The following is a 27,172-nucleotide window of genomic DNA, read 5'->3' as shown; positions in this document are numbered from 1 at the left end:
CACATGTGTACACACACATCGGACATGCATTGACCACACTCCACCGGATTGCACTTACACACACATTCAACACCCCCCCCCCACACACACACCTACATGTGGGGTTGCACACCTTTTGTACACACAGTCCTTCCATTACCCTTCTGTCAGCATGCATTACATCTTGTGCTCAACAGCATGCAGAGCAACTATAGTGACCTCATGCTAGCAGCAGTATGCATGTGTGTGATGCATAGGCTGTGTTGGTAGGTGATGGCCCTTCCCCTTGTTAACACTGCACCCATGTATGAAGTGTTACTGTCAACCTGTTCTGCACCCTGCCTTGTACTGTGCACCATACCACACAGGTGTACAAGCCATTGCTGCTTATGTAGTACTGTCTGTTATGTCAGCTCAAATGCTCACAACCCCTATGTGTTACAGCACCTCATACCTGTGATGATATGTGAACAGATACAATTTGTGAATGCCTGATGTCTGCTTTACAGATCACAACATCAGCAGTGCATGTATGACCAGTACAGGACCATTACACTGATACCCACCAGACCTTACCATGGCTGTGGGGGGGTGCCCTTCTTATGTCGCAGAACTCTGCATGGTTGCAAGGTCTACTCATGTGCACATCCCTTGGAGTGCACACACTGCTGTCACTATTGCTGTGGGGTCAGGGTTATGTCTGCCACAGTTACATAACCTGATTGTGTGCAGTTACAGACATGAGGGTGTTGTTTCACACATGTCCGTACTGTAGGCCATGTGTCCTGCCATACTTCTCATCCCTGTGGACACATTGCACAATGACAGGATGTTAGTTATCTTGCATGTGTCTGTTGTACCCTTCCGATACCCCAGCATGGTCACTACTGTGATGCACTGCATTTCACAACAACAAAATGTGAATGTGTACAGCATGCAGTATGGGTAGGTGTGTTAGATATGTGCATGGAGTATCCCGTAGCCATTACATGCACAGTGTCTTGTCATGCATGAACATGAACCATACTCACTGGCTACAGGCTGCTGTTGCGGTGGTTTCCTGGAGGGACCTACATAAGAGTGTGAGAAAGTTGTTGTCAGTGGCCACAGCTGTGGCATTCATAAAGGGTGAGTGCAGCATTATGTTACATCTACAGTAGGGGTCCACAATACTACAGCTTATGCACATCTGTTTATTACTACTACACAGCACCAGACTACATATATGACATCTCAGATTTGCATGATGTACCTGTACAGATGCAGATGCATACACAAGTGGTGCACTGATGTGCCCTGGGGCCTTACCTGCATGCTCCTCAGCCAGTGTGTCAGTGGCACCCACCTCCACAATGCGCCCTGCCAGTTGTTGGTGCCGCAGGTGGGCAGGTGCCACAAGGTGCCTGAGTAGCTCCTCCACATGGCTGAAGGGTGGATGAACAGCTTGCCCCCCCCTGTTGTAAGGTGGTCTCCCCGTACAGCAACTGCATGCTGATGTACATGGCAAAGCAGGTCACTGCAATGATGCCGGACCTGCTCATAGCTGCGGTTATGCAGTCCGACATCATTGACCCTGTGGACCAGTTCATTCCACAGGGCGGTCCTCTCCTGCTGATCATGGGCTGTCCATCTGAACAGCTGTTCATAGTGCTGCACCAAATGTGCAATGATGACCACTGTTTCGGCAGCACTGTAAGCTGGCAAACAGATATGGGGCATCCTCCCTGGAAGACATAAAGATGGAAACAGGTTAGTGCAACTCATACGGCAGGGTTACCATAGTTCTTAATACACATCTTTGTCTCCCCCCACCATATCAGCTACAACAAACCGTTCACAGAATGGAATTGGTATGTCGGCTGCTTACCTACCATTGGGACATATGTTGTATTGTACCAAGCTTTGTGCTATGTGTTTGTGCCATGCTTTGCTCTATGTGTTTGTAGCCATGCTCCCTGTGGGAACACTATCTCTGCTGGCCTGTTACAGACTATTTCACCTGCATGTCATTGTTGGTGCCACTATATATATATATATATATATATATATATATATATATATATATATATATATATACATATATGTGTAGATATATCTTGCGGGTGTTTATATATCTACATCTATATGACTGTCTGTATATCTGTAGACATACCTGTCTAATTATATACCACACAGATATTTATCTATATGTGGGGTGCATAAAGTCATCTGGTCCACATTCTGCAACTATCTTTCATTCACAGCTGCACTGTTCTGCCTTACTGCAACACAGCCAGGTGTCACATATGAACACAGACTAACATTAGGGTAGTATATATGGTGAGAGATTGCTGGCCTATTATACTCCTATGACATTTGTGCATGCTGCATTAGACATTAACATGACTATCCTGCGTGTGGTGTGCTCTGACACTCATGTGTCTATCATGACGGCAGTACTTCTACCACCAGCTATTGCCCACACTAACATACCAAACACACATATTATGGCTTAAATCTTAGTCATTCCTTGCTGATCTGAAACAGTTGGTGGGTATGTCCCACTGCCTACAGGGACACACAGTATTGTCCAGAGCAGTTGTTCAGCAGAACTTCATTACAGGGACAACTACAGATGGCACATATAAGCATTCCACATCATATTTCCTATTATTCTATACCACATACTACTTTCAATTACATACATATATGTTTTACATACCTGTCATGTTTTTCCTGACAGCTGTGACAGCTTGTTGTTGTTTAAGGATTTCTTTTTTTTTTCTGTGTGTGTGTGTGTGTGTGTGTGTGTGTGTGTGTGTGTGTGTGTGTGTGTGTGTGTGTGTGTGTGTGTCTCTCTCTCTGTCTCTCCACTAGAGTGATTGAGCTGGTTTGAATGGATTGCAGCATGGCTTTTGTAAGTGATGCACATGATCAGGTGATGGGCTCTGAATCAATCAGTGTGCAGCAGTTGCTAATTGCTTGTAGCCTGCTGTATAGTTCTTCAGATATCCAATGTCATGGCAACCTAGTACTATAAAATACTGACTCATGTGGGCGTTGTCCCTTAACCTTTCCAGTATGGAGGACATCCTTCCTGTATGTGGGCAGCAGGTTGCAATACCTCTTACAGCAGGAATTGCAGACAGAGTCCAATTACACATTCGTATGAGGTTCCAGACCTACAGACAGAGTGAGTAGTGTTCTTATGTGCATTGTATATTGCTGGTCTTGCAGTGTTTGTGTGTACATAATAGTTTAAGATGGAATGCAGTCTGTCTGCATAGCTCTCAACTGTGGGCCTATCCACATGATGGCCAGTGGATTGTCTGGTTGATTTGGTCTGTGCACTACACAGGTCTTGCCCTACATATATCACTGGCAGTCTGTATGTTGTGTGCTATCAGTACATGGCTACATCCATTTGTGTTTCTGATGTCGTATTTCTGCATAAGGGTATGTTGCAACAAATCCTGTAACACCAGCAATTTCCAGGATGTGTAACAGCAATATTGCAAGTATGGCCCTGTGTGTCTGCTTCTGGCCTCCACAAATATGGCAGGCTTTGTCCTGCTGTGATGCAGTTAGGGGTTGTTAGGTAATGGCCTATCATTATTTACTGCTAGCATTCCTGCTACCATCACAGTCATATCGTGGACTCCCACAAAATATGTTGGTCAGGGTCCATACATGTGACTGATACATTGACATTACCACAACTAATACATTCCCCCCTAGGGCTTGACTACAGGGTGTAATTGGAGGCTGCTGAAATACATCAGTAATTGTCGATTGTTACCTACCTTGAAGGCAAAACCTTTGTCTACTGCTGTACTAATTGAAGGCATTGGCCTGGACATCATAGTATGTTATATATCCACATTGCTTGCATCAACTGTTTTGTGTGGGCCTTGCAATCATCACTGATTACATATGTCGGACTTTATGTGCTGTAAGTAATGGCATACATTATTGTATAATACACAAATAAAGATTTTCTATGTATGCATACCTGTGTGTTGTGTCATGTCCTTTGAATTGTGGGTGGGTATATGTTTAATGTAAGTATTCTCATTTGTGGGAATGATTGCCACACTACATATTTCACAGGTACCAGTTACAGGGCTTGTGGTTGAGGGATATACTTTCCACCCAGTACTTCCACAATACTCCTACATATGTATGGCTAGTAATACATTTTTGTCTGTGTATATGTGTATGTACCTATATATATATATATATATATATATATATATATATATATAGAGAGAGAGAGAGAGAGAGAGAGAGATTTGTATATACCTGAACATATTTGTCAATGTATAGATGTGTGTGCATATCTGAACCATTGTAATGTGTACCCCTTCCACATTGTACATTCCCTACGTTAGAATGACTTTTCTGCATATGTTACAGATATTGCCCTGACATTTACAGGTGAATTGGCTTACTGTGAAAGCACTGTGGCTGTGTCGTGGGGGGTCCTGTAGCCAAGAACTGCATGTGCTGGGTATTGGATTGCACAGCATATCCATTAGGGCTGTGGGGGGTTAACATAGCACTAATTACCAGGTATCCCTCATTTCAGCCCCCACCTCCATTAACAGCGCATATGGTCTGTTATGTTGTAGTGAGTGGTTCAGGATTTTGTTCCCATGTAGTAATGCTATACACAGTTCTATCTGTATATATATTTATATATAGCTATATAAATATATATATATGTATATATTTATATCTATCTATCTATATATATATATATATATATATATATATATACACACACACACACACACACACACACACACACACACACATGTATATATTTATATATATATATATACTTATATACATATATATATATATATATATATATATATATATATATATGACCCTGACCTTGAGCAGTATCCTACCTTCACCTAGAATGATGCCACAATACAGTGATAAGATGATCAGCTTTAACAATTGGCTTAAATTCTGGTGTCATTCAAAGGGGATCCAATGTCTGTCTGCCTGGGATGACATGCTGGACAAGCCACGCTGCTTCGCAAGGGACGGCTTGCACCTGTCACCCCTGGGCTTCTGGATATTGGCAAAGGCTCTTGCCACCCCATAGTGCCTTTTAGGCAAGGCTCAAATTCTAAACCTACCACCCTAGAACACAAAAGGAAAAAACTAAGGGTAATGCTGCTCAATGCCAGAAGTCTCAATCTCAAGATGCACGCACTCGAGGCCCTTCTCAGTATGGAGAACATTGATGTCTGTGCTGTGACAGAAACCTGGTTCAAGGTTCCTGAGAGCACCCCAGCACTATCAGGTTTCACCTCATATCATGCGTTCCGGCCCCAAAATCCGGACAACACCAAAAAAAAAGGGGGGGTGTCCATATTCATAAAGGACACCCACACCTCAAGGTTGGTGGCAATGCACGATGCATCGGAGACCATCCAGGTGCAATTAACCATAGGCAAGACTGCTCTGCAATTTGTAGCATGTTACAGGCCACCCTCTCAAACTCAGGAACCTCACATGGCCTTCCTGACAACACTGGAGGGGATAAATGTATCTCCAAACACCATCATACTAGGTGACTTCAACTACCCTAATATAGACTGGGAACACTACTCAAGCCCAAACTCTCTAGCCCAAAGGTTCCTGGAATTCATAAACTCAAATGCCATGGAACAACTAGTCACCATCCCCACAAGAGTAGAAAACATACTTGATCTCATCATCACAAACATGGGTTCACAATGTTCAACACCGGAAGTATACCCCTCACTGGTGAGATCAGATCATAAACTAATCTCGCTGGACGTCCTCATCCTGCCCCAACCTGAAATAAAAAAGACCACAGTGAAAAACTTCTCAAAAGCCGACTTCACACTTCTAAAAACTAGTGTGGTCTCCTTTAAGGCCCCTGATCCAGTGGTAAACATTACTCAAACCGCTGAATCACTTACAAATGCCTTCTACCAGCACCTACAGGACTGCATGGATCAGGCAATCCCAAACAAAACTAAGACTCTCTGTACCAAAGGCAAGCGTCCAGTCTGGTGGACCCCAGCCATAAACAAGCTCTACAACAAAAGGAGGAAGCTACTACAAGATAGAGCAAAATCCTTGAAAGGTAAGACACCTTTGATCATTATAAGTAAAAACTAAGAGCTCTCATAAAATCATCCAAGGCTAATTTTGAGAGAAAAATCGCCAAGGACACAAAAGACAATCATAAAGCCTTCTTTAGCTATGTTAGAAACCTAGGAGGAAACTCCCAGATATGCTCAGAATTAGTCCAAAATGATGTGAAGATTACTGAACCTACACACATTGCCAACATACTGGCTGACAGGTTCAGTGCAAACTTCTCCCCCATCCCCAAAGGAGAGATATCTATACCAGAGGATTGTATCCCCCCAAACAACTCCAACGCCCAGGTGAGAACTGCTCTCTCCAAGGCAAAAACCACAGCATCCATGGGACCAGATGGTGTCCCCGGCTGTGTGCTCCACGAACTCAATGAGGAATTAAACCCACAGTTAGGACAGCTGTTTAATCTTAGCATCACCTCAGGATACGTACCCAAGGAGTGGCGCACGGCGACTGTGGTCCCACTTCACAAGGGCGGTGCCTCCACCGACCCTGGAAATTACCATCCCATTAGCTTGACAAGCCTTATCTGCAAAGCCATGGAGATGATCATAATGGAACTCATAAATAAAGACATAGGGAACTCGCAGATCTTGGATCCAACCCAGTTTGGCTTTGTCAAAGGCAGATCATGCCTTTTAAACTTGGTTGACTTTTTCGAAACAGTCACCAAGGCCATTGATGAGGGAAAGGCAGTCCATACAGCCTACCTCGACCTGGCAAAGGCCTTCGACACAATACCCCACTCAGGTATCATCGAAAAACTCATCAGCTTGAATGTAAACCCATACATCACAAGATGGGTTGCAAACTGGCTAAGTGACAGAACCCACAGGGTCAGAGTTGCTGGAGCCATGTCAGACTCAAAGCCTGTCACAAGTGGTGTACCACAGGGCTCAGTCCTGGGTCCACTCTTGTTCAGCATCTACTTTTCTGAAGTACAAGCAAACACAGGAGGGTTATGGCTAACAAAGTTTGCAGATGACTGCAAACTGGGCGCCATAGTCGAAAACACTTCTGACACAGATATCCTTCAGAAGGGCCTCACAGAAATTGATAACTGGTGCCAGAGCCATGGCCTAAAGTTAAACGCCAAGAAATGCATAGTCATACCCTTCGGGAAAAACAAGGTTACCCTTAGCTATCATATAGGTGGCAATCCACTGAGCACAGAAGAAGTCATCAGGGACCTGGGGACCCAGGTTGACACTAGCCTTTCGTTTGACACTCATGTTGCTAAAGTAGTCAGGAAAACCTTCTACATTGCCCACCTGATCATGAAGGGATTCACATCTAGATCAAGGGAGGTCATCGTCCCCCTGTACTCATCACTCATTAGACCTATGATTGAGTACAATGCCCCATTCGGAATGTATCTGACCCGACACCTGCAGCAGCTAGAAAGGCCCCAAAAGTTCCTCACCAAGAGGATAAAGGGTCTCAAAAATATGTCTTATGCTGCCCGACTGAAAGAACTCCAGCTCTATTCAGTCTCATACCGCTTGCTCAGAGGTGACCTGTGCCTGACATATAAGGCCATGTCAAACCCAGATTTGATGAATATGCTTCACCTCAAAAAATCTAGATCCCTCAGAACCACAAGGGCGGAGACTTAAACCTTGACACGGTTATTAATAGGACGTGCTGGAGGGACAGATTCATCACCCAGAGACTCCTATGCTGTGGAACAGAATCGGTACATGTGAGGCAGAGCACCTCACTGGCCTTGTTCAAGAGGAATCTTGACCAATGGATGGGAGATCGCAGATATACCCCAGGGATTACTTCAGTGTCACTGCTTGACAGAGGCACAGCAAAATAATAGGCATAGTTTTATTCAAACTAAAGGGGTGGCGAAAGCCACATATCTATGGGCTAGGCTTATAAATGCCCTAGGGCAGATAGCCTAGTATGAACCTATGAACCTATATATATATATATATATATATATATATATATATATATATATATATATATATATATATATATATATATATATATATATATATATATATATACAGCTGTCTATTTGTCTACATTTCCAGATATATATCTGTCCTGTTCGGACCATATTTCTGGCCTGTACCTCATTCTGTTGGCAATTGATATGGATGATCACAGGACTGCAGTCAGTAACTAGTGCCAACACTTTTGTGTTTCAGACTTCATCTCCTTCAAGATATGTGTTCTAATACATATCACTGTGTGAATAGCAACATTTTAGGTGTCTTAGAGCAGTATTTGACATATATCCCTACCTGTACCCACATTTTGGCACACGTTGTCCAGAATTCTTGCATTAAGTGGTTGTGTGGTATGATATTATTACATTTCCTGTACTGTTGACTGTGCTGGATGATATGTTTGTGAAAACATCAGGTTATGTTTATCTGCCATAGTTTAGTGGTAGATCACTTTGTGTATGGAGTGCAGGGTCCTGGGTCTGAGCCTTGGAGAGAAAGTTAATTTTGTTGCTGGACAGAACAAGGGACATTTTTTACAGAGGGATTAAGGCACTTTTATGCATTTGTCAGTGGGTTTGCATGGGTTTGTGCGACGGTAAGCACTGCTAACCTTCGCTTATGGTTTCATACAGTCAGTTAGCTTCTGATTTCTCAACCTGTGTAGGCATAGCTTACCCCTGTGCAATCCCATGTAAACCCACTTACTGCTGCTTAAAAGTACTAACTGCCGCTTACCCCCGTGCTAATTTCTTTAAAAGAAAAGAGTAAGGGGTTCATAGGAAAGTGGTGAAAAATGGGGCACAAAGAGGGAAAGACAGTAGGGAAAATAGCTAGGCATGTGCAGGAAGGGTATAGGAAAGTTCCATAGCTGCCCATTTCTTCTACAGCAACAGCTGTGCATATACACTATATTTGCAGGTACATTTGGACCCTCAAACCCATGAAGGAGGGGTGAGGACAAAATATATTCATTGTGTTGCCAAATAGACCACATTACGTGTCCAGTGGACATGTGTGCAAAATAGACAGCTATGTATGGGGCGAGACTTTGTTGTGGGAACAGATTGCCCTTTTTTTATTTTACAGGTAAGAGTGGGATGTTGGGGAGGGGTAGTAGGTATATTTGCAGAGGGAGGTTGGATAGGTTAACAGACAAGACACACAAGATGCATACAAGGCTGGTATATGACACATGTGGGGGTAAACACCTTGGACGGGGATGTTTGGAAGTCGCAAGCCCATGAGCCTCCAACTGGAAACAGTGGGACTGAGGTCCCCACCCATGAGCAGTCACCACTGCACCTTCATGGCCCCGAAGGTGGCTGTGCTGGGGGCTGTGTAGGAGGGGCAGACTCACCCTCTAATAGCGCCACTTGGCCCTCAAGCTGGCATAGCCGCTCTCGATACTCCAGATCGAGCTCCCTATGCACCATGGCCCAGACCTGTTGACGAGTGACAGGTTCCCCTCCGCATCTGCTCCAAGGAGGAGGGCGAGCCCCATCCCCTGCAGCAGTTCCTCCAGAAGGTGGTGCAGGGCCCACAGAGGAGGAGGTCCCAGGCTGGGCCCCAGATGTGCTGGTGCCCGGTGCCATGGCCAGCTGAGGTGGGACAGGTAGGTCCGCTGGGACCGGCCTTCCCATACGAGCTGTGTTATCACTGGTTTATGGCAGATATGGGTTAGTAACAGTCAACAGCATTCAGGATTAGTTATAACAGCATGCATAGGTATTCCCATTAATCCGACACACCAGATTTAACACAGTTGCAGTACAAGCAGAACACATGCATATATGGAACAACAGTGGCCATTACAAGAGTATGCAAGTGTCACTGATGGCAACAAGCCACCAATATGGGTGTATTTTAACATGGCACATGCATAGAAACAAATATGAATATGTATAAACCATTAGGACATATGTCCCAACAAATGTTTGGAGTGTACACATACCAGTTGAGGAGTGTCATTGGGTTATTTCTCACATATGGTAGGGGTGAGAGAAAGTTCAATTAACAACTGATATATCCTTGTAGTTTTCACAACATTCATTGTCACTGCAGTGATATTTCCCTTACAAGTATTATTACACTACCCAATGGCCTTATATTGTACACTGGTATGTTTATAGATTATTATATACGTGACCTGTGTCTTACATACAGTTGTGACAAGATGCAGGTGTTAATGCAACATATGTTGTGTATTGCTGTCATACACTTTGGGTGAGGTGCTAGAATGACAGGTTTGTTTTCATATACATTCTATGACTATGTGCATGTTTTCAGTTATATGTCATTAACAGCTGCCTACATTTCTGGGTTCCTCACACTGCTTTTTCAGGGGAACAGGGTACCAGGCTGGTGATATAGGCCATTTATCTGGACATGCTGGACAGACTAGAACAGTTGTGGGGGTATGATTATGCATACAACTGTCTATCTGAACATTCTAGCAAATTCTGTACAGTTGTTGGGTGTAAGTATACATACAGCACTCTATATGAACATTGTAACAAAATCTGTACAGTTGCGGGGTATGATTATGCATACAATTTACTAGCAGTCCTGGGATTCAACCCCCTGCTGTGTGTGTGACAACAAAATTGTAGTTAACATCACAGTACATTGTGTCATCAGGGAATTGATGTGAAGCTTTCTACTGTCTTCTATCTAAGTCTCCCTCACTTGTACGATATGACTGACCTTTGGCACTTCCAACATTGTTATACAGACCTTCATACACATTTTATCTGCATACCACAGCATGGGTAACACTGTTTAATACAACAGTACTATTTATAGTATGCAACAGTTCAACTACATATGAAAGAAGAGTACACAGAAGCACTCCAGGGGTTATACCTTTATTCACAGAATATTACGCATTTATTCCTACTGATACTACACTTTCTAAGGCTCTTATATTTATTTGTTATGACAGTACATGCAGAGAAATGCTAACCTTCCTCACGATGCAGCCTTTGCAACCTAGCATCATAGGCTTGCTGGTTCACAGCCCGCTCATCTGCAGCTGTTGGAGGAATACAGTGATATTTAGCCATACCTATCGGCTAGGCAATTCTTAACTACTTAGTGGAATGAGTACTCAGTACTGGGGCATTAACAATCTGCCAAGACTGCTGGATCCACTGTTCCAGTACATCCCCCCTCCACCGCTTCAAGTCAGCATGGTGGTGCCTGACCTGCTCACCAGCCCGGGAGATACTTGTGGCACCGGTGAGGTCACAGGCGAGACTGCCCCAGGCCTCCATTTTATACTGCGAGCCCTGGTACTGGCCCTGCAGTGGTCTCTTCTCATGATGTTATACCGGGAACCATACCATGAGTATTGACTCCTGGATGCCCCAGTGCTGCACTCTAAAATGAGTGCCTTCACCCACACCAGCCATTCTGCCTGCAATAGGAAGCTACAACCACTTATGGAACATATTCCCATCTGTGTGGTTTATATACGGCCAATTACCCGCACTTTTTAGTGATTGGCCGGGTTTGAAGAGGCTAAGCTATGGGCACACCTGCTTACCTAAGGTTGGCAGTGCTTATAGGGGTATACCGGTACGCAGATTGGATTGGCTCCCCTACACATTGCTTAATCTTACTAAGTTGAGCTGTGCTGCGGTTAGCATTGCTTAATAGTTAATTTGCATTATATTTGCCTTCTGGCAGTAATTTATTATTCATTACAGGTTTTATATGTGTCTGGTATCCGTGATTCATGTGTACATACACTGTATAGGGACCTGGGGGATTTCTACGCTTTATTACATTAATACCTCACATCTATGCTTACTGCAGTACTCCAGTTTACATATTTATGTTATGTAGCTAGTTATACCACTTCACACTGTACATAGATTCAGTTCACATCTTTGGTTTGATTTACCTGTGGTGAGGATTGGTTTGCTGATACCTCATTCATCTGTATTATTATGATGGTTTAGTGGTTGGCTACTGTGCCTATAGTATACAGGGTCCTGAATTTGAGCCTTGCAAAGGCAGTTTATATTGTTGCTGGGCAGAACAAGTGGGTTTGCATGGGTTTGTGCGATGGTAAGCACTGCTAACCTCCAGTTACAGTTACATAAATCAGTTAGCTTCTATTTTGCTTAATCTGTGTACTGCCACCCACACAGGCATACTCCAGCTTGCTGCCGCATACCCCCACGCTACTTCATGTACATGTAGGTTTTATACATGCTTAAGTTAGGTGTACAGGTCAGGTATGACTGTTCACGAAGGTCAGTGTAAAGTTAAGTGGAATTCCAGTTTAGCATTTCTGGTTAAGTTACGCTCAGGTATTCGGGTTAGGTTTACTTATGCCATACCTGTGTTATAGAGCAGATGTGAATAGTGGCGGTGTAGGCATGTAGGTGGAGGGAGGGACATTTTAACTTCGACTGATTGGTGGGGGTGCTGTAGTGCAGGTTTGCAGGGTGTTGGGATATGTATGCGAGGCAGGACAGGAGGTGTCAGTAGTTGGTGTAGGGGTCTGGAGTGTTGGAGGTGGCTGACTTCACCAGGTGGTGATCCAAGTGTGCTTGGGTTTTCCCTTCATGTGTTTTTACATGTGTAGTATGGAACAGCTGCGGTAATACAACTGGGTTGGGGGTTCCAGATTCTGCCAATATAGTTGTGTGGAGGGTGTCACCTACTTGTGACTGTGGACATTACTACGAATGCAACAGGGGTCGATAGGTAAGTGGTGTTATTGGGCCACACAGAGGGGCTGATAGTAGGGGACAAGTCCAGGGATGTGCAGGACGGCTGACGGAAAGGTCCACAGCTGGCCATTTCTTCTACAGCAACAGCTGTGTATATACCATGCATTTGGGGGTAGGTCTGGGCAATCACACCTCTGGGTGGGGGTGAGGACAGCAACATAGCTCTCAACCGATCGGAGGAAAACCTCAACAGAATCCGGGACAACTCCACAAATAATCAGGTACAAGCAGGGACATTTTCTAAATATTTGTAGTATTAACCTGAAACATTTGCAGAATAAGAGAATGTGGATTAATATAGGTTTTCTGATGTGAAACATCTATAGCTCTGAATTACTATCATTATTTATTAAGGGAAATTTACCACCTTTTCTTCAGCACTCACCAGTTTTCAGGGGGATTAAGAGAGATAGACCTAATATCGGAGTCTATATCAGGGGCAGTTGAGAGGTCTGGACAGCAATAATACCTTGTGATGCCAATTAGTCTGGTTTACATGCCTACACTGGGGTGTTGACCAAGTGTTCTTTGGTGTAATTTAGTGGGTTTGCAACAACACAACTGGTTATACCGTCCTTTGCCATGTAAACTTGACTTTGCTGCAGTGGGACTCATACCAGGCGTGGCTGCTCGTTAGGCATCGGCTCTGCCCAATACCAACTATTGCTTACATCCCTGGGGCAGTCCACATAGAACCACTCCAGTCAACACCTGCACAGCTATGCCCATAATTTCATAACCATAGTTCCCAAACTACACATCCTCTTTGGCACTCTTCCTTACTCTGGGCGCAGGTCAGGTCTGGCCACACCAAAACACACTACCCAGTCTCCACTTCTCAGGCCCATCATGTATGTTGTCTCGCCCCATGAATCATCAAGCTTCCCCTACCTTATAGACCAAGAACATGCATGGCCTGCAGTGGTTGGGCATCTGTATAATGGCTGGAAACCCAAAAATCATAGAATTTTTGGGGTGTCCCACAAGGGACATTCATGTTTTTGTTTTAAGATTAGACTTGGTGGGTCTCTCCCACTGGTAGTATCATGCCTGTAGTCCGGGAAGCAGTGGTGTGTTTACTTTTATTGTTCATAGGTTCATACTAGGCTATCTGCCCTAGGGCATTTATAAGCCTAGCCAGAATGTGGTGTGTTTGTATGTTTCACCGGTCTAGCTGGGGGAGGGGGGGGGGGTTTGATGCTACATGTTACATGTTTGTTGATTGGACCCCCTCACCTCCATTTGCACGGCCTGTGAACATATGTAATACTTAACTGTTGTATCATATCCTAGCTATATATATATGTATATCTGTATATGTATGCATATATATATATATATATATATATATATATATATATATATATATATATATATATATATATATATATATATATATATATATATATATATATATATATATATATATATATATATATATATATATATATATATATGTATATATATATATATATATATATATATATATATATATATATATATATATATATATATATATATATATATATATATATATATATCTAACGACATATGGATGTATGGGTGTCTGCATATGTATATATCTATATGTGGATATTTATATATATTCTGTCTATGTATGTATACATTTGTACTATGGAGAGGGAGAGGGAGAGGTGTATCTCCATGTAGCTATGGGTATATATACACACACATACCTCTACATTTCGTTCTTTGCCATGTAAAATAGACTGTGCTGCAGTGGGACTCATAGTCGGTGTGGCTGCTTGTTGGGCGGCACCTCTACCCAATGAACACTATTGCTTACATGCCTGGGGCTGTCCGTATAGACCCACTCCAGCAAACACCTGCATGCCTAGACCCATAATTACCTACCCATAGTTGCCCCACCCTCACCTCCTCTACAGCACTCATCCTTACTCTGGGTGCAGGTCGGGTCTAAACACACCACTACACACTGCCCACTCTCCACTTCATGGGACCCATCTCGTATGTTGTCTCGACCCATGGGTCATCAGGCTTTCCCACCCTTGTAGTCCGGGTATGTACAGACCCCACCTTGTTAGGTCATTGCACAGGATTCCTCCTATAACAAGACAATTTTTGGGGTGTCCCGCAAGGGACGCTCCTGTCTCTGTTCCAAGATTAGACTTCACAGGTCCACTGTGCCCCCCCCCAGTTGTATCCTGCCTGTGGTCTGGGGAGCAGCAGATTGTTTGTATGTTTCCCCTGTCTGGCTGGGTGGGGGGTTCATGCTACGTGTTACACGTTTCTTGCTTGGGCCCCTCACCTCCATTGGCATGGCCTGTGAACATATGTCATTCTTAGGTGCTGTATCTTATCATAGTTATATATCTGTGTATATCTAAGCACACACACACACACACACACATATATATATATATATATATATATATATATATATATATATATATATATATATATATATATACACACACACACACACACACACACATATATATATATATATATATATATATATATATATATATATATATATATATATATATATATATATATATATATATATATATGACGACATGTGGATGTATGGGTGTCTGCATATGTATATCTGTATTTGTGGGTATTTATTTATATGTCTATCTATGTACATGTGTACTACAGAGGGGGGGAGGTATATATCTATATAGTTATGGGTATTCATACAAATAGATATACCTCTACTTCTTTAGCTACATATCCGGTAATGTTGACAGGTATTGCTGGATACTGTGTTTCATGTGCATACTGGCCAACTTTGTGTGCCATGTATGCTTTGTGATACCTACGACTATCTCCGTTAGTGTACACAGACTCACACATGACACCGGCCTTTGGATATGGTGTGCTTAAGGCACTTTCAAGCAGTTGTGAGCGGGTTTGCACAGAGGTTAGCACTGCTGACTTCCAGTCACACTGTGTTACTTGAAGTTAGCATCTCCTTTGCTTGATCTGTGTCGGTGGTGCTTCACCCCACCCAAACACACTTGTACACGCTTACTATTGCTTACATATGCTTACTACTACTTATCTGTGCTTATGCCTGCTTACTGCTGACTTATTCATTATGGTACTGACTCTTCTCATGTGCATTTAATGCAGTACTCCAGTTCACATTTAAATGTTATTTGGTAGGTTATACAGCAATAAAATGTACATAAATGTTCGTATACAGATTACACATGGAAAATGGTATGTGCTGCAGTGGGACTCGAGCCAGGAATGCCTCCTCATTAGGTGGATGCTCTGACCACTACGCTATTGGTGTGCTACTTCATTTGCTATATCTTCCTTGTTATCCTCTTCCGCCTTTTATGCTGCTTTACCTGTAGATAAGCGATGGTCAAACCTACACATGTACGGTTAGCTGTACTCAGAGTTTTAAATAAATTACTACAAGGGTTTCTTCATGTTTTTTCTGTGTACTGTTGCTGTTGAACACATGGGGACTGTTGGTGGGGATATGCGGACACTTATGAGCAGTCTCGCTCTTTTATGTACACATTCTTCTGTTCTACTTTGCAGGGGCTTGTTTATTCTGAGAGCTCTGCTCTCAGATACGCCCCCTGCACTCGTCCACGCTCTGTGTAGCATTAGGTGTTCAGGCAGCGTGTCTTCATGAATCTGGGGGGAAGTCTTTCCACCTTTTTTCCAGCTTTTTCTTTCTTACACTGATGTTTTATTGATGCCCTTCCTCTGGCATCATATTTTCCCTGTATCTTCTTTTGAAAATTGCATTCTAAGATATTTCAAGAAAAACTCAGGTGCAACAAGCTTCTTAGAAAATTTTATGTGATACTAGCATACCCTAGATGAAATGGTTCCTTAGTTTTTCCTTTGTATGTCTCACAGATAGATACTGTATAGGTTGAAATTCATTGATGAATGCTGCATACTTGTGCAGCACTAATATATGAGAGTTTACAGCATAGAGCAGTGCACAACTAAGAAGACAGGTATTATGCATAGTCTGTGAATCCCAGCATTCTTTGCATGGCTGCTAATTAGGGCTGCGCAGTGTGCTAGTCCCAGCTGTAATCAGTGAATTGTAGCCATTCATACACAGCTAGGGAGCATTGTGGTGCAACAGTTAGTGCTGCTGCCTCAAAAGAGCTACAACTTCCTGCTCAGTTCTCTTCTGGGTGCTTTCTATGTTGCTGCTTGGCATGTGAGTGTAGATGTGTGAATGAAGAATCCCTTTAGTCAACTGACACTACAGCCATGGCTGGATTCTACCTTACACCCTTTGTTTGCTGAGAAAGGCTACAGACCCTATAAATTAAGAAAATAAATGTCTGATATTCAGACTAGGCTTGTACATCAATTACTCCCTACTAACAAAAGTAAGAAGCAAACATTATTTCTTTTGATTTCTGAGAAGAAAGGAGAAAAGAGGAAGGAATAAAAACATGAATGATTTATATCTGTATAAATAGAAGTATTTATGTGAAAATGCCATTACTGCTTTCTTATTTGAAACTTTCATATTAAGAATATCTTATAATGAAATTAATTAAATCTGGTGGGTGGACAGACTATCTGTATTACCAAGTTTCACACACAGGTGAATCTCTACTGGGACCACTCACAAGCATGGTTCAGTTAAGTGTGAGACTTCCCCAAACCCTTTAAAGGCTGAAGGTGTTCTGTTTTTAAAAATAGTTTAATTATTTTGTGGGTTAGCAGCCATATAAGCCTGTCCCTCATCTTTGATAAGAATGCAGGTGTGATGACCTTTCCATCCTACAGACAGTGCTTCTGTTTTGGACATGGCCATGCAGCTCCACATGTATTCCAGCCCCAGCTTCATCTCAGCAATACCAGATAGGTGGAGTTGTTGTGCCACGAATCATCAGACAAACTCAGCTGACATGTTATGTCCTGGGTTATGTTTGGGCTGTGCTCAAAACAGGGGAGGAGACTCAGGAACATAAAAAGCACTCAGATTACAGTATCTGTTTTTGACATAGTGAGATTTACTTCAATTCAGTACCGCAGGGTATTGAACTAAACATTGCCTCCCCCCACCCCCTATGACGCCAGATGACACAGAATCAGGAAGTAATTGGACAACTGTTAATCATACTGCACATAAAAACAATGTTTTAAAAACTTAATAAATACAGGTCTGCTGATGTAACTAAAGTACAGACTACACATTTTAGGATCAGAAAGTCCACTTCACATTCTGAGAGCATAAAGAAGTGGTGAAAAAACAATGCTCTTAATCTTTAAGTGAAGAATCCTTTAGTAAATGAGTTCTTCCTTGAAGCATGCCTGCTGCTGTTGGTTCCTGCCACCAACTATATTTTTTCATTCTGTTTATCATTCACTTAATTTTTTTAGTAATTTATTTATTTTTCTTTCTTCTAGGGTGATCGAGGACAGAGGGGACCTGTTGGCCCTGTTGGGTTGCTTGGAGCTGTTGTAAGTACTACTGCTTTCAAGTTCAATATCAGATTTTATTATAAAATGAGTGTGTGTTTTGTTTTTTAATTCAATAACATGCATTTTTACTGATATTATTAAAAAGAGCCTGAAATGTTTTATATATATATATATATATATATATAAATTTATGTATGTATATATGTTTTTGTAAGATAGTAATTCAGGATTTATTCAACAGTACTGAAAAGTTTTGCCATCAAGAAATATGCACTAACTTGAGTGGGGTGGCTTGATACTTTGATTACTTTCTCAAATCTGATCTGGAAGCCAGAGTTCATTTCCGAATATGATCTGCAAGTCAGGGTTCATTTTCAGAAATCTTGTTTAAATACCTAGTGATGAAGTGATTGGGTAGACATTATGTGGTTATATACACACAGTATTTTCCCATTAAAGAATATTAAATGTTATTTTTGACATAACATCCTGGAAGAGCCTTTTATTTATTGCTATATCAGTGTAATTCTAACATATTGTTAAAAATAAACAAAATGGGACTGTGGCATAAAAATGACATTTACACATTTATAGTTCACACTCAAAATACCACTTTTATAGGTTCTAGGAGGTTACTAGGCTGTTGGCCCAAGGGCCTTTATAGTCCTAGCCATGCTATACCCTTGTTCCCTTATTGACTAAGGTGCATGATCTCTATTTGCAGCATGAGTCTATGATCAGCACCGACTGCCCTTATCCAAAAGAGACATAGGTGACACCTCAGGGGTAAATTTATGGTCTCCCATGCAGTTGTCTAAGTTCTGCTTAAATAGGGTCATTGAGGAGCTCTGTTTTACATGAGTAGGGAGTTTGTTCCAGATGAGTGGCAATCACTGGAAGATGTATCTGTCTCTCCAGCATGTCCTGTTAATGTCACAGGCTAGGTTGAGATCCCTGGAGTGAGTGAACCTTGTCCCATGTAACTTGTGGATGTGCAGCATTTCCCTTAGAGCAGGGTCCGAGACTGCTGTTTAGGCCAGGCACAGTCGCCTCTCAGCAACTTATAAGATACAGAGTACAGTGACAGGGCCTTCAGTCTGTCCATGTAGGTCAGATGTTGAAGGCCCTGAATTTTCTTGGTGAGAAACCTCTGAGGTCTCTCCACCTGCTGCAGGTGTCAGGTGAGGTATATACAGAAGGGAGTGTTGTACTCTATTAGTGGTCTGATGAGGGATGAGTACAGGGGAGTTATAACGTTCTTAGCTCTGGATGCGATGCCCTTACTTATGAGATGCGCAAGGTAGAAGACATTCCTTACCACGAAGGACACATGTTGATTGAAGTTATGGTTTCTATTGACCTGTGTTCCCAAATGTCTAACCACAAGGTTTGAGCTAAGGGGGGTACTATTAATATTGTAATTTGCAGGGACTTCCCCTTTGCCAAAGGGATGATAACACATTTTTTGTGTTTAGTTTTAGTCTGTGCCTTTGGCACCAATCATTTGTCTGTGTAAGCCCTTTTTGTAATATGTCAACATCATTAGGGGACTCAATGATTGCACCCTGTTTGCAGTCATTGGTGAACTTTGTAAGACACAGGCCATCTATTTTCATCTGGACTTCTGAGAAATAGATTCCAAACAGTAGGGGGCCCAGCACAGATCCTTGTGATACACCACTGGTGACTTGTTTGCTGGTAGAAGTTGTCTCCCCAACTTTGACTGTATGCATTCTGTCGGTGAGCTAGTTGGCTACCCGTCTTATGGCATATGGGTTAATTCCCAGCTGGGTAGGTTTCTCGAAAATGCCTGAGTGGGTAATTGTGTCAAAAGCCTTGGTTAAGTCAAGATAGGTTGTATGTACTGTTTTGCCTTCATTCAGGTCTTTGGTGACATTCTTGAAGAAGTCCACCAGGTTTAATAAGCATGATCTACCCTTAATGAAACCAAATTTGGTCAAGTCAAGAGTTTAAAGGTCACCTATGTCTTTGTTGATAAGGTCCATGATGATTGTCTCCATGGCCTTTCAGATAATGCTGGTTAGGCTTATGGGTTTATAGTTCCCAGGGTTGGTTGATGGACCCCTTTGCTGGGGCAAAGCCAGTACTTAGACTGTGGTTTAAGAGAGTGCCAAGTGGTTCCATTAGGTCCTGTTTTAGACCATTTAGAAGGCAGCCTGGAATGTTATCCAGTCCTACAGAGACTGTGTTTTTGGCCATGGAGAGTATGGTTATGAACTGCTGTTTGAAGATACTAAGTTGAGGACTGGTGACAGGTATGCTTTGGTGTATGTCTGGTGGGGATGAGGGGGGTGACGTTTGTGCCAAATCTGTCTGCTAGCAGGTTGGCGATGTCCTCATGGTCAGTATGAGTTGCTACCATCTGCTGCTAGTTCGGCATAAAGCTGGGACTTCCATTTAGATTTCTGATGTAGCCAAAGAATGCCTTGTGATTATCCTTAGCTAGGGATGCTAGTTTAGCCTTGTAATTGACTTTAGAGGACTATACAAGAGATCTAATTGTGTTGTTCAAACTGTGGAGGGTGTCTTTCTACTGAGTCAGTTACATCTAATTCTTGGACATTAGTTTCTTCCTCTTGTTGTATAACCTATTTATACTTGACGTTCACCAGGGTAGCTTGTTTTTTTGTGAGAACCTTGTTTTGATCCATTCAAGTACAGCCAAGTCTATAGTATAGATTTGTATAGATGTTTATACAGGGCATTTGTGTACATCTCTGTTTAGGAGTCATCGTTGACAGTGGTAGCAGGGGGTCGAACAAGACTGATTTATGATCAGACCTAACCAGGGAGGGCAACTCACAGGGGGTAGTGCAGAGACCCTCGTGTTGGTGAGTACTAAGTCTGGGACATTCGAGCCCCTTGTGGAGGTGCAGACTATCTGTAGCAGAGCATTTGTATTAAAAAAGTCCACGAACCTTAGGCCAAGTGTTTGTGCTCACATATAACTCCCAGTTGATGGAAGGAAAGTTGAAATCACCCATGACCAAGGTGTTTGACTGTATAGTGAGTGATTCAAGTAGGTCCAGGTAGGCAGAGTGGTTCTCTTGATTCATGGTGAGGGACATATAACAATGATATGGAAGGGGAGGTTTACCTATAATTAGTTGGAAGTAGCTCTAGACAGTTGTACTGTTTAACCAGTCTTGAGGAGTATTTGTCTTTATTGAAGATGGATACACCTCCACCTTTGGTTCTTTCACACTGGTTTTGAGGGCTGAACATGTGGAAGGCATTGTATCCTTGCATGGCCGGAGTGTTCTCTATGGCCTTGAACCATGTCTCTGTGACTGCACAGACATTGGCATCTTCCAAGGTAAGGAGTGCTTCCAGTGAGAGCAGTGGATTTCTTATGTTGGGAATTTTGTTGTTATGATATTGTCTAAAAAAGGCACTATGGGGGAGGCAAGTACATTTGCCAGTAACTGAAAGCCCAGAGGCAACAGGTGAAGACCATTTCTGGCAAAGCAGTGTGGTCTGTTGACCATATCTTCCCAGGCTGACAGATACTGGATCCCACTAGACTGACATCAGAACCTAAGCCAATTGTTGAAGTCAATCATTTTTTATTGATATTAAGGCATCATCCTGGGTGAAGGTGGGGTGCTGCTTAGGGCTAGGAACATACCTGCCTGGAACACACAATGTGACAGCTCATTCATGTCTCTCTTCATATAGGTACATCTCAGGTCATTCACTCCAACATGGACTATGACAGAGTCATAACAGTACTTGATGTTGAGAGACTTGAGTGCATGTGTGATCTGATGGATCCGGGCACCTGACAGGTAGCTGACCGTGACCTTCGCGTTGTCTAGCCTGGTGAGGAGGACATCTGTGTGTCTCACTATGGAGTCGCTTATGACCAAGACATTTGGTTTTGAGGTGTTTTGCCTTTGGGGCTTATTGGCTGAGTCACTGTTGTGAGTATTATTATGTGTAGTGGATTCTCTTGGGTCTGCAGTGTGTTCAGTAGGTTTGCACTTGAGAGGTCCCTCATCTTTAGATAGGCTTCTAGCGAGTACCTCCTCGTATGTGGGTTTATGTGCTGTGAGCTTGTTATGTGCAAGAGGTGAAATGCATATGCTGACAACTTGTTTGATATCTGGTTTGCTGTTATGTGAGAGAATTGATTCCAAATTAATAGTATAGATACATCTGTCACATATTCCATTTGTTTTAGGAGTAATCGGTTGTCAGTATACATGAGGCAATTGCTACATTGCCTCAGGATGCCTATGTCAATCAGGCTGGCTGGAGAAATGGTGGGAAACAGTCTGTCCATTATGGCAGGTATATACTGCAGTAATTAGTGGGGAGTGGGCTAGATGGACCAGGAATTCTATCTTTAAAATAACTAAGTGGTGTACGCCAGAAAATCAGTACATACCTTGGAGTTCATTTCAGTGTACCATTTAATAACTCTAAATAGGTGCTAAGTTTCTAGAAAGCAGTTTTCATTATTTATGTCCTTGAGTATTGTTTAACAATGTTTTAACCATTCCTAAATCTCAGAGCTTCTGGAAATGATTCACCTGTTCACTGGAATTTGACCATTTCTATCATAGAATACATGGGGCTCACAGCACCTTTCCAAAACTACTACTTTGAAGGGTTCCCACTGTTTCTGAATGACATAATAACCTTCCCACGAATAATGAAGCAGGGGATTTACTGCATTAAAGACATTCAGTATGGCCAATGGCTAGAGTCACAATTTGGTTTTGTAATTGGTTTCCTATATTGAAAGGCTAGTACCCTGCTGGAGCAGAAATAAGCAACATATTTCACCACATTGGAACAATGATTTAAAGATTTCTTTGAGGGTGAAACAGAAATTTACATGTTTCATTAAGGACATGTATTCACTGCATAATCAAACTTTTGGCTAATGCTAGTAGAAAGAAAAAAATGATGCCATGGTTTGCTAACAGATTAACTTATCTGTGATTTACTGGTATAGATTTCAATCTAAAGAGCTGTAGTTGCTAATTAGAATATGCTTCTCCCCAGGATGGCTTCATTAGCATGTAGTAAGGTCACACAGACAGTCCAGTGTAGTGCTGCATGTCTTTATGCTGGAGTACAGTATTCAGACTGTTTCTGAATTCCAAAAGAATACCCCAAAGTATATAGGAGGTGTCCACCTTGCAGTAGTCCTTATGAATTCCAGCCACAGTTTTCAAGTCAGTATGAAAGAATGAGGCAAGCGTCTGCTCAGTAACATTAAAAAGACTAAAACTCTAAGGTGCTAAAATGTTTCTATTTGCCTGAGATGGGAAAACATGCATTTTTATTTGGAAAGTCAAGAAGCTGAATAGCACTTTTGTCTATTACCTTTCTGAAATGAACTTTTTTAAAATTGTATATCTTTGGGTTATTTTATAAATCTTAGTAGTAACTCAATGTATTTTTGATTAGGACAGCCTTCCAGTTTACATTAGAGACATCTATCTGTTTAATAACCCAGGCATTGTTTGGGAGCATTGTTATATCAATACTATCTTGAATGTGACAGAAGGTGCTCTGCTCAGCAGCTTGGTTATAATTTTCTTTTTCTTAAATTTTGTGCTTCTGTCTCCCCATGTTTTGTGTGTACTGTTTTAACATGTTTTGTGAAGTCCGTGCTCATGTGTCAACATGCTTTTACCTCTTTATTTTGTTTTATTTTAGGGTTCTAAAGGTGAACAGGGTCCACCTGGTCCACCAGGCCCTCAAGGTATTCCAGGATTCAAAGGAAGTAAGGTAAAATTCCATGGGCAGACATCATGCATATTTACCAGGAAAATTAGAGCAAATACGACTGCGGCCATGTCTGTGAGAGATTCCAGTATACAAAAACATAAAGGTAGACCTGACACAATATTACAGTTGCCTTCCAACCTTTCCTAAGGAGCACTGTGACTTTGAGTATGTCTCTTACTTCCTAAGGATCAAAAGTATGTGAGACTAAAGATGTTGCAGTAACTTGGGTTTATTGCTACATCTCCCAGGCTACACCTTTCTTGAATATTTTATTTATTTATTTGTTTATTTATTGCCCTTTGTTTACCAGGAAGTTCCGATTGGACACATAGGACTGTTTTCTGCGGATGCCCAGGAGAAAATCTCAAAATGCAATTTTACATAGCTACACAGAATAGTTGCAGATAATTAACAGTGAATTAAGAAGTTCTGGTGAACTGGCCATGTATAATAAAATGCAGTTACAGAGGAATGCTTTACAGAAATACAGTTATAGAACTATGAAGAATTTAATTACATTATTTACAGGATGGGGAAGATTATAGCTGGAGGTTAGAAGCAGTGATGCTGATACATAAGTTAGTGAATAAATGGGAGGTACTTATATGCAAAGCGAGAGGTAAGGAGGGGGAAGATAGTAGGGGAGGTATGAATAGTGAAGAGACAGGTAATCGGAGGAGCAGAGAGGATTAGAGAAAGGTGATGGATGTTGGGCGGAGTTGGTGAAGGATTCTGGAGAAAGCTGAAAGCAGGAAATATTATTCAGGTTGGGGACATGAGCATAGCCAAATGGAATGCTGTTGTAGACTGTGCTTAAATGAACAGCTACCCTGTTTTAGTTATATAGGTATAGTGTTCCACTGTTGGCTGATATAGAACGAGTTCAGTGAGTCTGCTGCTTTGTTGCGGGATTTGGAGGTGATTAGAAGGTTGTTTTTTTACATGATGGAGGCAGCATGGTAGGGAGTAATGCTTGAGAATGTTTTGTCGTGAAGGTCAGGTTTTTGGTTTGTGCATTATTTTGTATGTGGTTAGTAGCTGAGTGAATATCAGATGACTAGGGAGTTCAAGCCATTTAAACTGTTTCATTGCAATGTAATGGTTCATGTAATAATGTGTTAAAAGCAAATTTGGCTACTTTGGTATATCAAGATTCTAATTCAGAAAGTACAGTGGTCTGTAGGTTAGTAAGTAAGGGTGATGCATAAGAAGAAAGGGGAGAAGGTAGAATGTTGCTAGGGTTTTCCTAAATGAGTTTGTGAGGTAAGTTTTATCCTAGTAGAGAAAACCCAGTTTTGGTGTTTTTTTGTTGATGTGGAAGCTGGATTTTAAGTTGTTGTTTATAATGACACATAGCAGTTTAGAATTTGACATGTTGACTATGGCGGTGTTAGTTGAGGTGGTGTCAAAAGATGTACTGCAGGAAGAGATCTGGGCATAAATAGGATTCTTTTTTTTTTTGGCATTTAGGATTAACTGGTTATCTTTTAGCCATGAGCCTATAGAAGAAAGAGAGTCTTGAGTCATATGCTGAACTAGTGAGAGTCTTGGGGCTGAGCAGATGATTGTGGCATTGTTGGTGTATTGTACTATGGAGGCAAGTTTTCTGGCTTTATGTAGATTGTTTGTGAAGTCATTGAATAGTACTGGAACTAACATTGAACCTTATGGCATGTCAGTGGCAACAGGGGGAGAGAGTTCTTGATTCCATTTCATGACCTGTTTATGTTGGAGAGATAACCAGAGAAGCAGGTAAGGAATGACTGAGGTGTGATAGAGAAGTTAGTTCATTACGTAGGAGTTGGTGGGATACTGTGTGAAATGCTTTTGAAAAGCCCAAGAAAATGGAAAATGATAGGTTGCTATTGTTTCTGTTGGTATTAATGGTTTCAAAGAAACCAAAGAAGGCTTTTTTGCTGTGGTGAGGCCAAAAGCCACATTGTATGGGGGAGAATAGGCTGTTGTTAGTGAGATGGGTTAAGAGTGTATACATTTTTCTAATATGTTGGACTGGGGGGGGGGGTTAAGAATTGCTATGAGTCAGTAGTTGGAGAGGTCTGTGGCTAATCCTCCTTTGTGAAGTGGTATTATGTGAGATCTTTTCCAGATAGATGGGAAGTAGCTTTCAGAGAAATCTATTCATTAGTATCAGCAACTATTATAAGGTATTCAGGTGGTAATTTGTATACAGCAGGTGCAGTGTTTTTTTTTTAGTTTTTAGAGATGCTTTTTGATGAGTTTAGCTGGTATTGGCTGAAAGGAAAAAAAGATGGTTGTTTTGAGTATAGACAGTACGGACAGAGAGAAAGGAGGGTGGATTCTATTCTAATAGAGACTGGGTTGAGTGAAATGTATGTTAAATTGTTTGGCTATGGAGTCAGTGTTGTTGTTTGTACTTGGTGGTTGGGTGGTAATTTGACCAGGGTATAGTAGGGATTTTATGGTTGTCCAGAATTGTTTGGGGTTCTGGCAAAGTTTGCTTTGGAGTGAATGAATGTAGGTGGTTTTGTCTAGTTCGACATTTTTCTTATAGCGATTTCTAAGTTGCCCAAAAATCTGCCAGATTTTGTTTGTGTCCTATCTTTACTCCATGCTTTCTAGGCTTTGTCTCTCGTTATCATGAGCTACCTAGTTTCTTTACTGTGCCATTGGGAAAGGCTTGCTTTTGGTTCTTTTTGTTCTAATGGGTACCAGCTTGCTGAGTGCTCCTTGGAAAGCTTGGAAGTTAACTGCCATACTGTGTCAGTATATCAGGATATTCTATTTATTCCTTATTAAAACTAACTCTTTAAAACCATTGTACATACCATGCTGATATATGGCACTGCATGCTTCATGCATGTACTGTTAGTCTCTGTAGCACGTAAGTCCCAGGTTGGAGTGTTACTTATAGTAATTTCCCTGTTAGTTATTGCATAACTCAGTAGCCATCTAGGAAAACTCCACTTTATTGGAAACAAACACCAGCAAAATCCATTAGTTGTTGAGTGCTTTCATCATAGACAATGACTTTATCAGAACAAGAATAATTCACATGGTTGAAGATGCCTATATATACCTAATAAATTAGCACATACTTAACTAATGAATTAGATCAATCAATCAATTAAGAAAGAACTTACTTAAAAACACATTCTCAAATATAAAAGTAATACATTCTCAAGTATAAAAAATCTATGT

At 41.7% G+C, this 27,172-nt stretch overlaps 1 protein-coding gene across 1 annotated transcript in view; it reads left to right on the top strand.

Moving 5' to 3' along the window:
- The window catches only part of COL9A2 (collagen type IX alpha 2 chain), a 447,350-nt gene that overhangs the window by 342,413 nt on the left and 77,765 nt on the right, over positions 1 to 27,172 (top strand). The window contains exons 23-24 of the mRNA XM_044059964.1: positions 18,212 to 18,265; positions 23,921 to 23,992. Coding sequence (XP_043915899.1) covers positions 18,212 to 18,265; positions 23,921 to 23,992 — 126 coding nt within the window. The remainder of the gene's footprint in view (positions 1 to 18,211; positions 18,266 to 23,920; positions 23,993 to 27,172) is intronic.

This window comes from Protopterus annectens, chromosome 1.part2 (assembly GCF_019279795.1).
Source record: "Protopterus annectens isolate FY-2018-M chromosome 1.part2, PAN1.0, whole genome shotgun sequence".
Classification (NCBI taxonomy): domain Eukaryota; kingdom Metazoa; phylum Chordata; order Ceratodontiformes; family Protopteridae; genus Protopterus; species Protopterus annectens.
The sequence above is the reverse complement of the archived record's forward strand: the minus strand, read 5'-3'. Positions and strand labels throughout refer to the sequence as shown.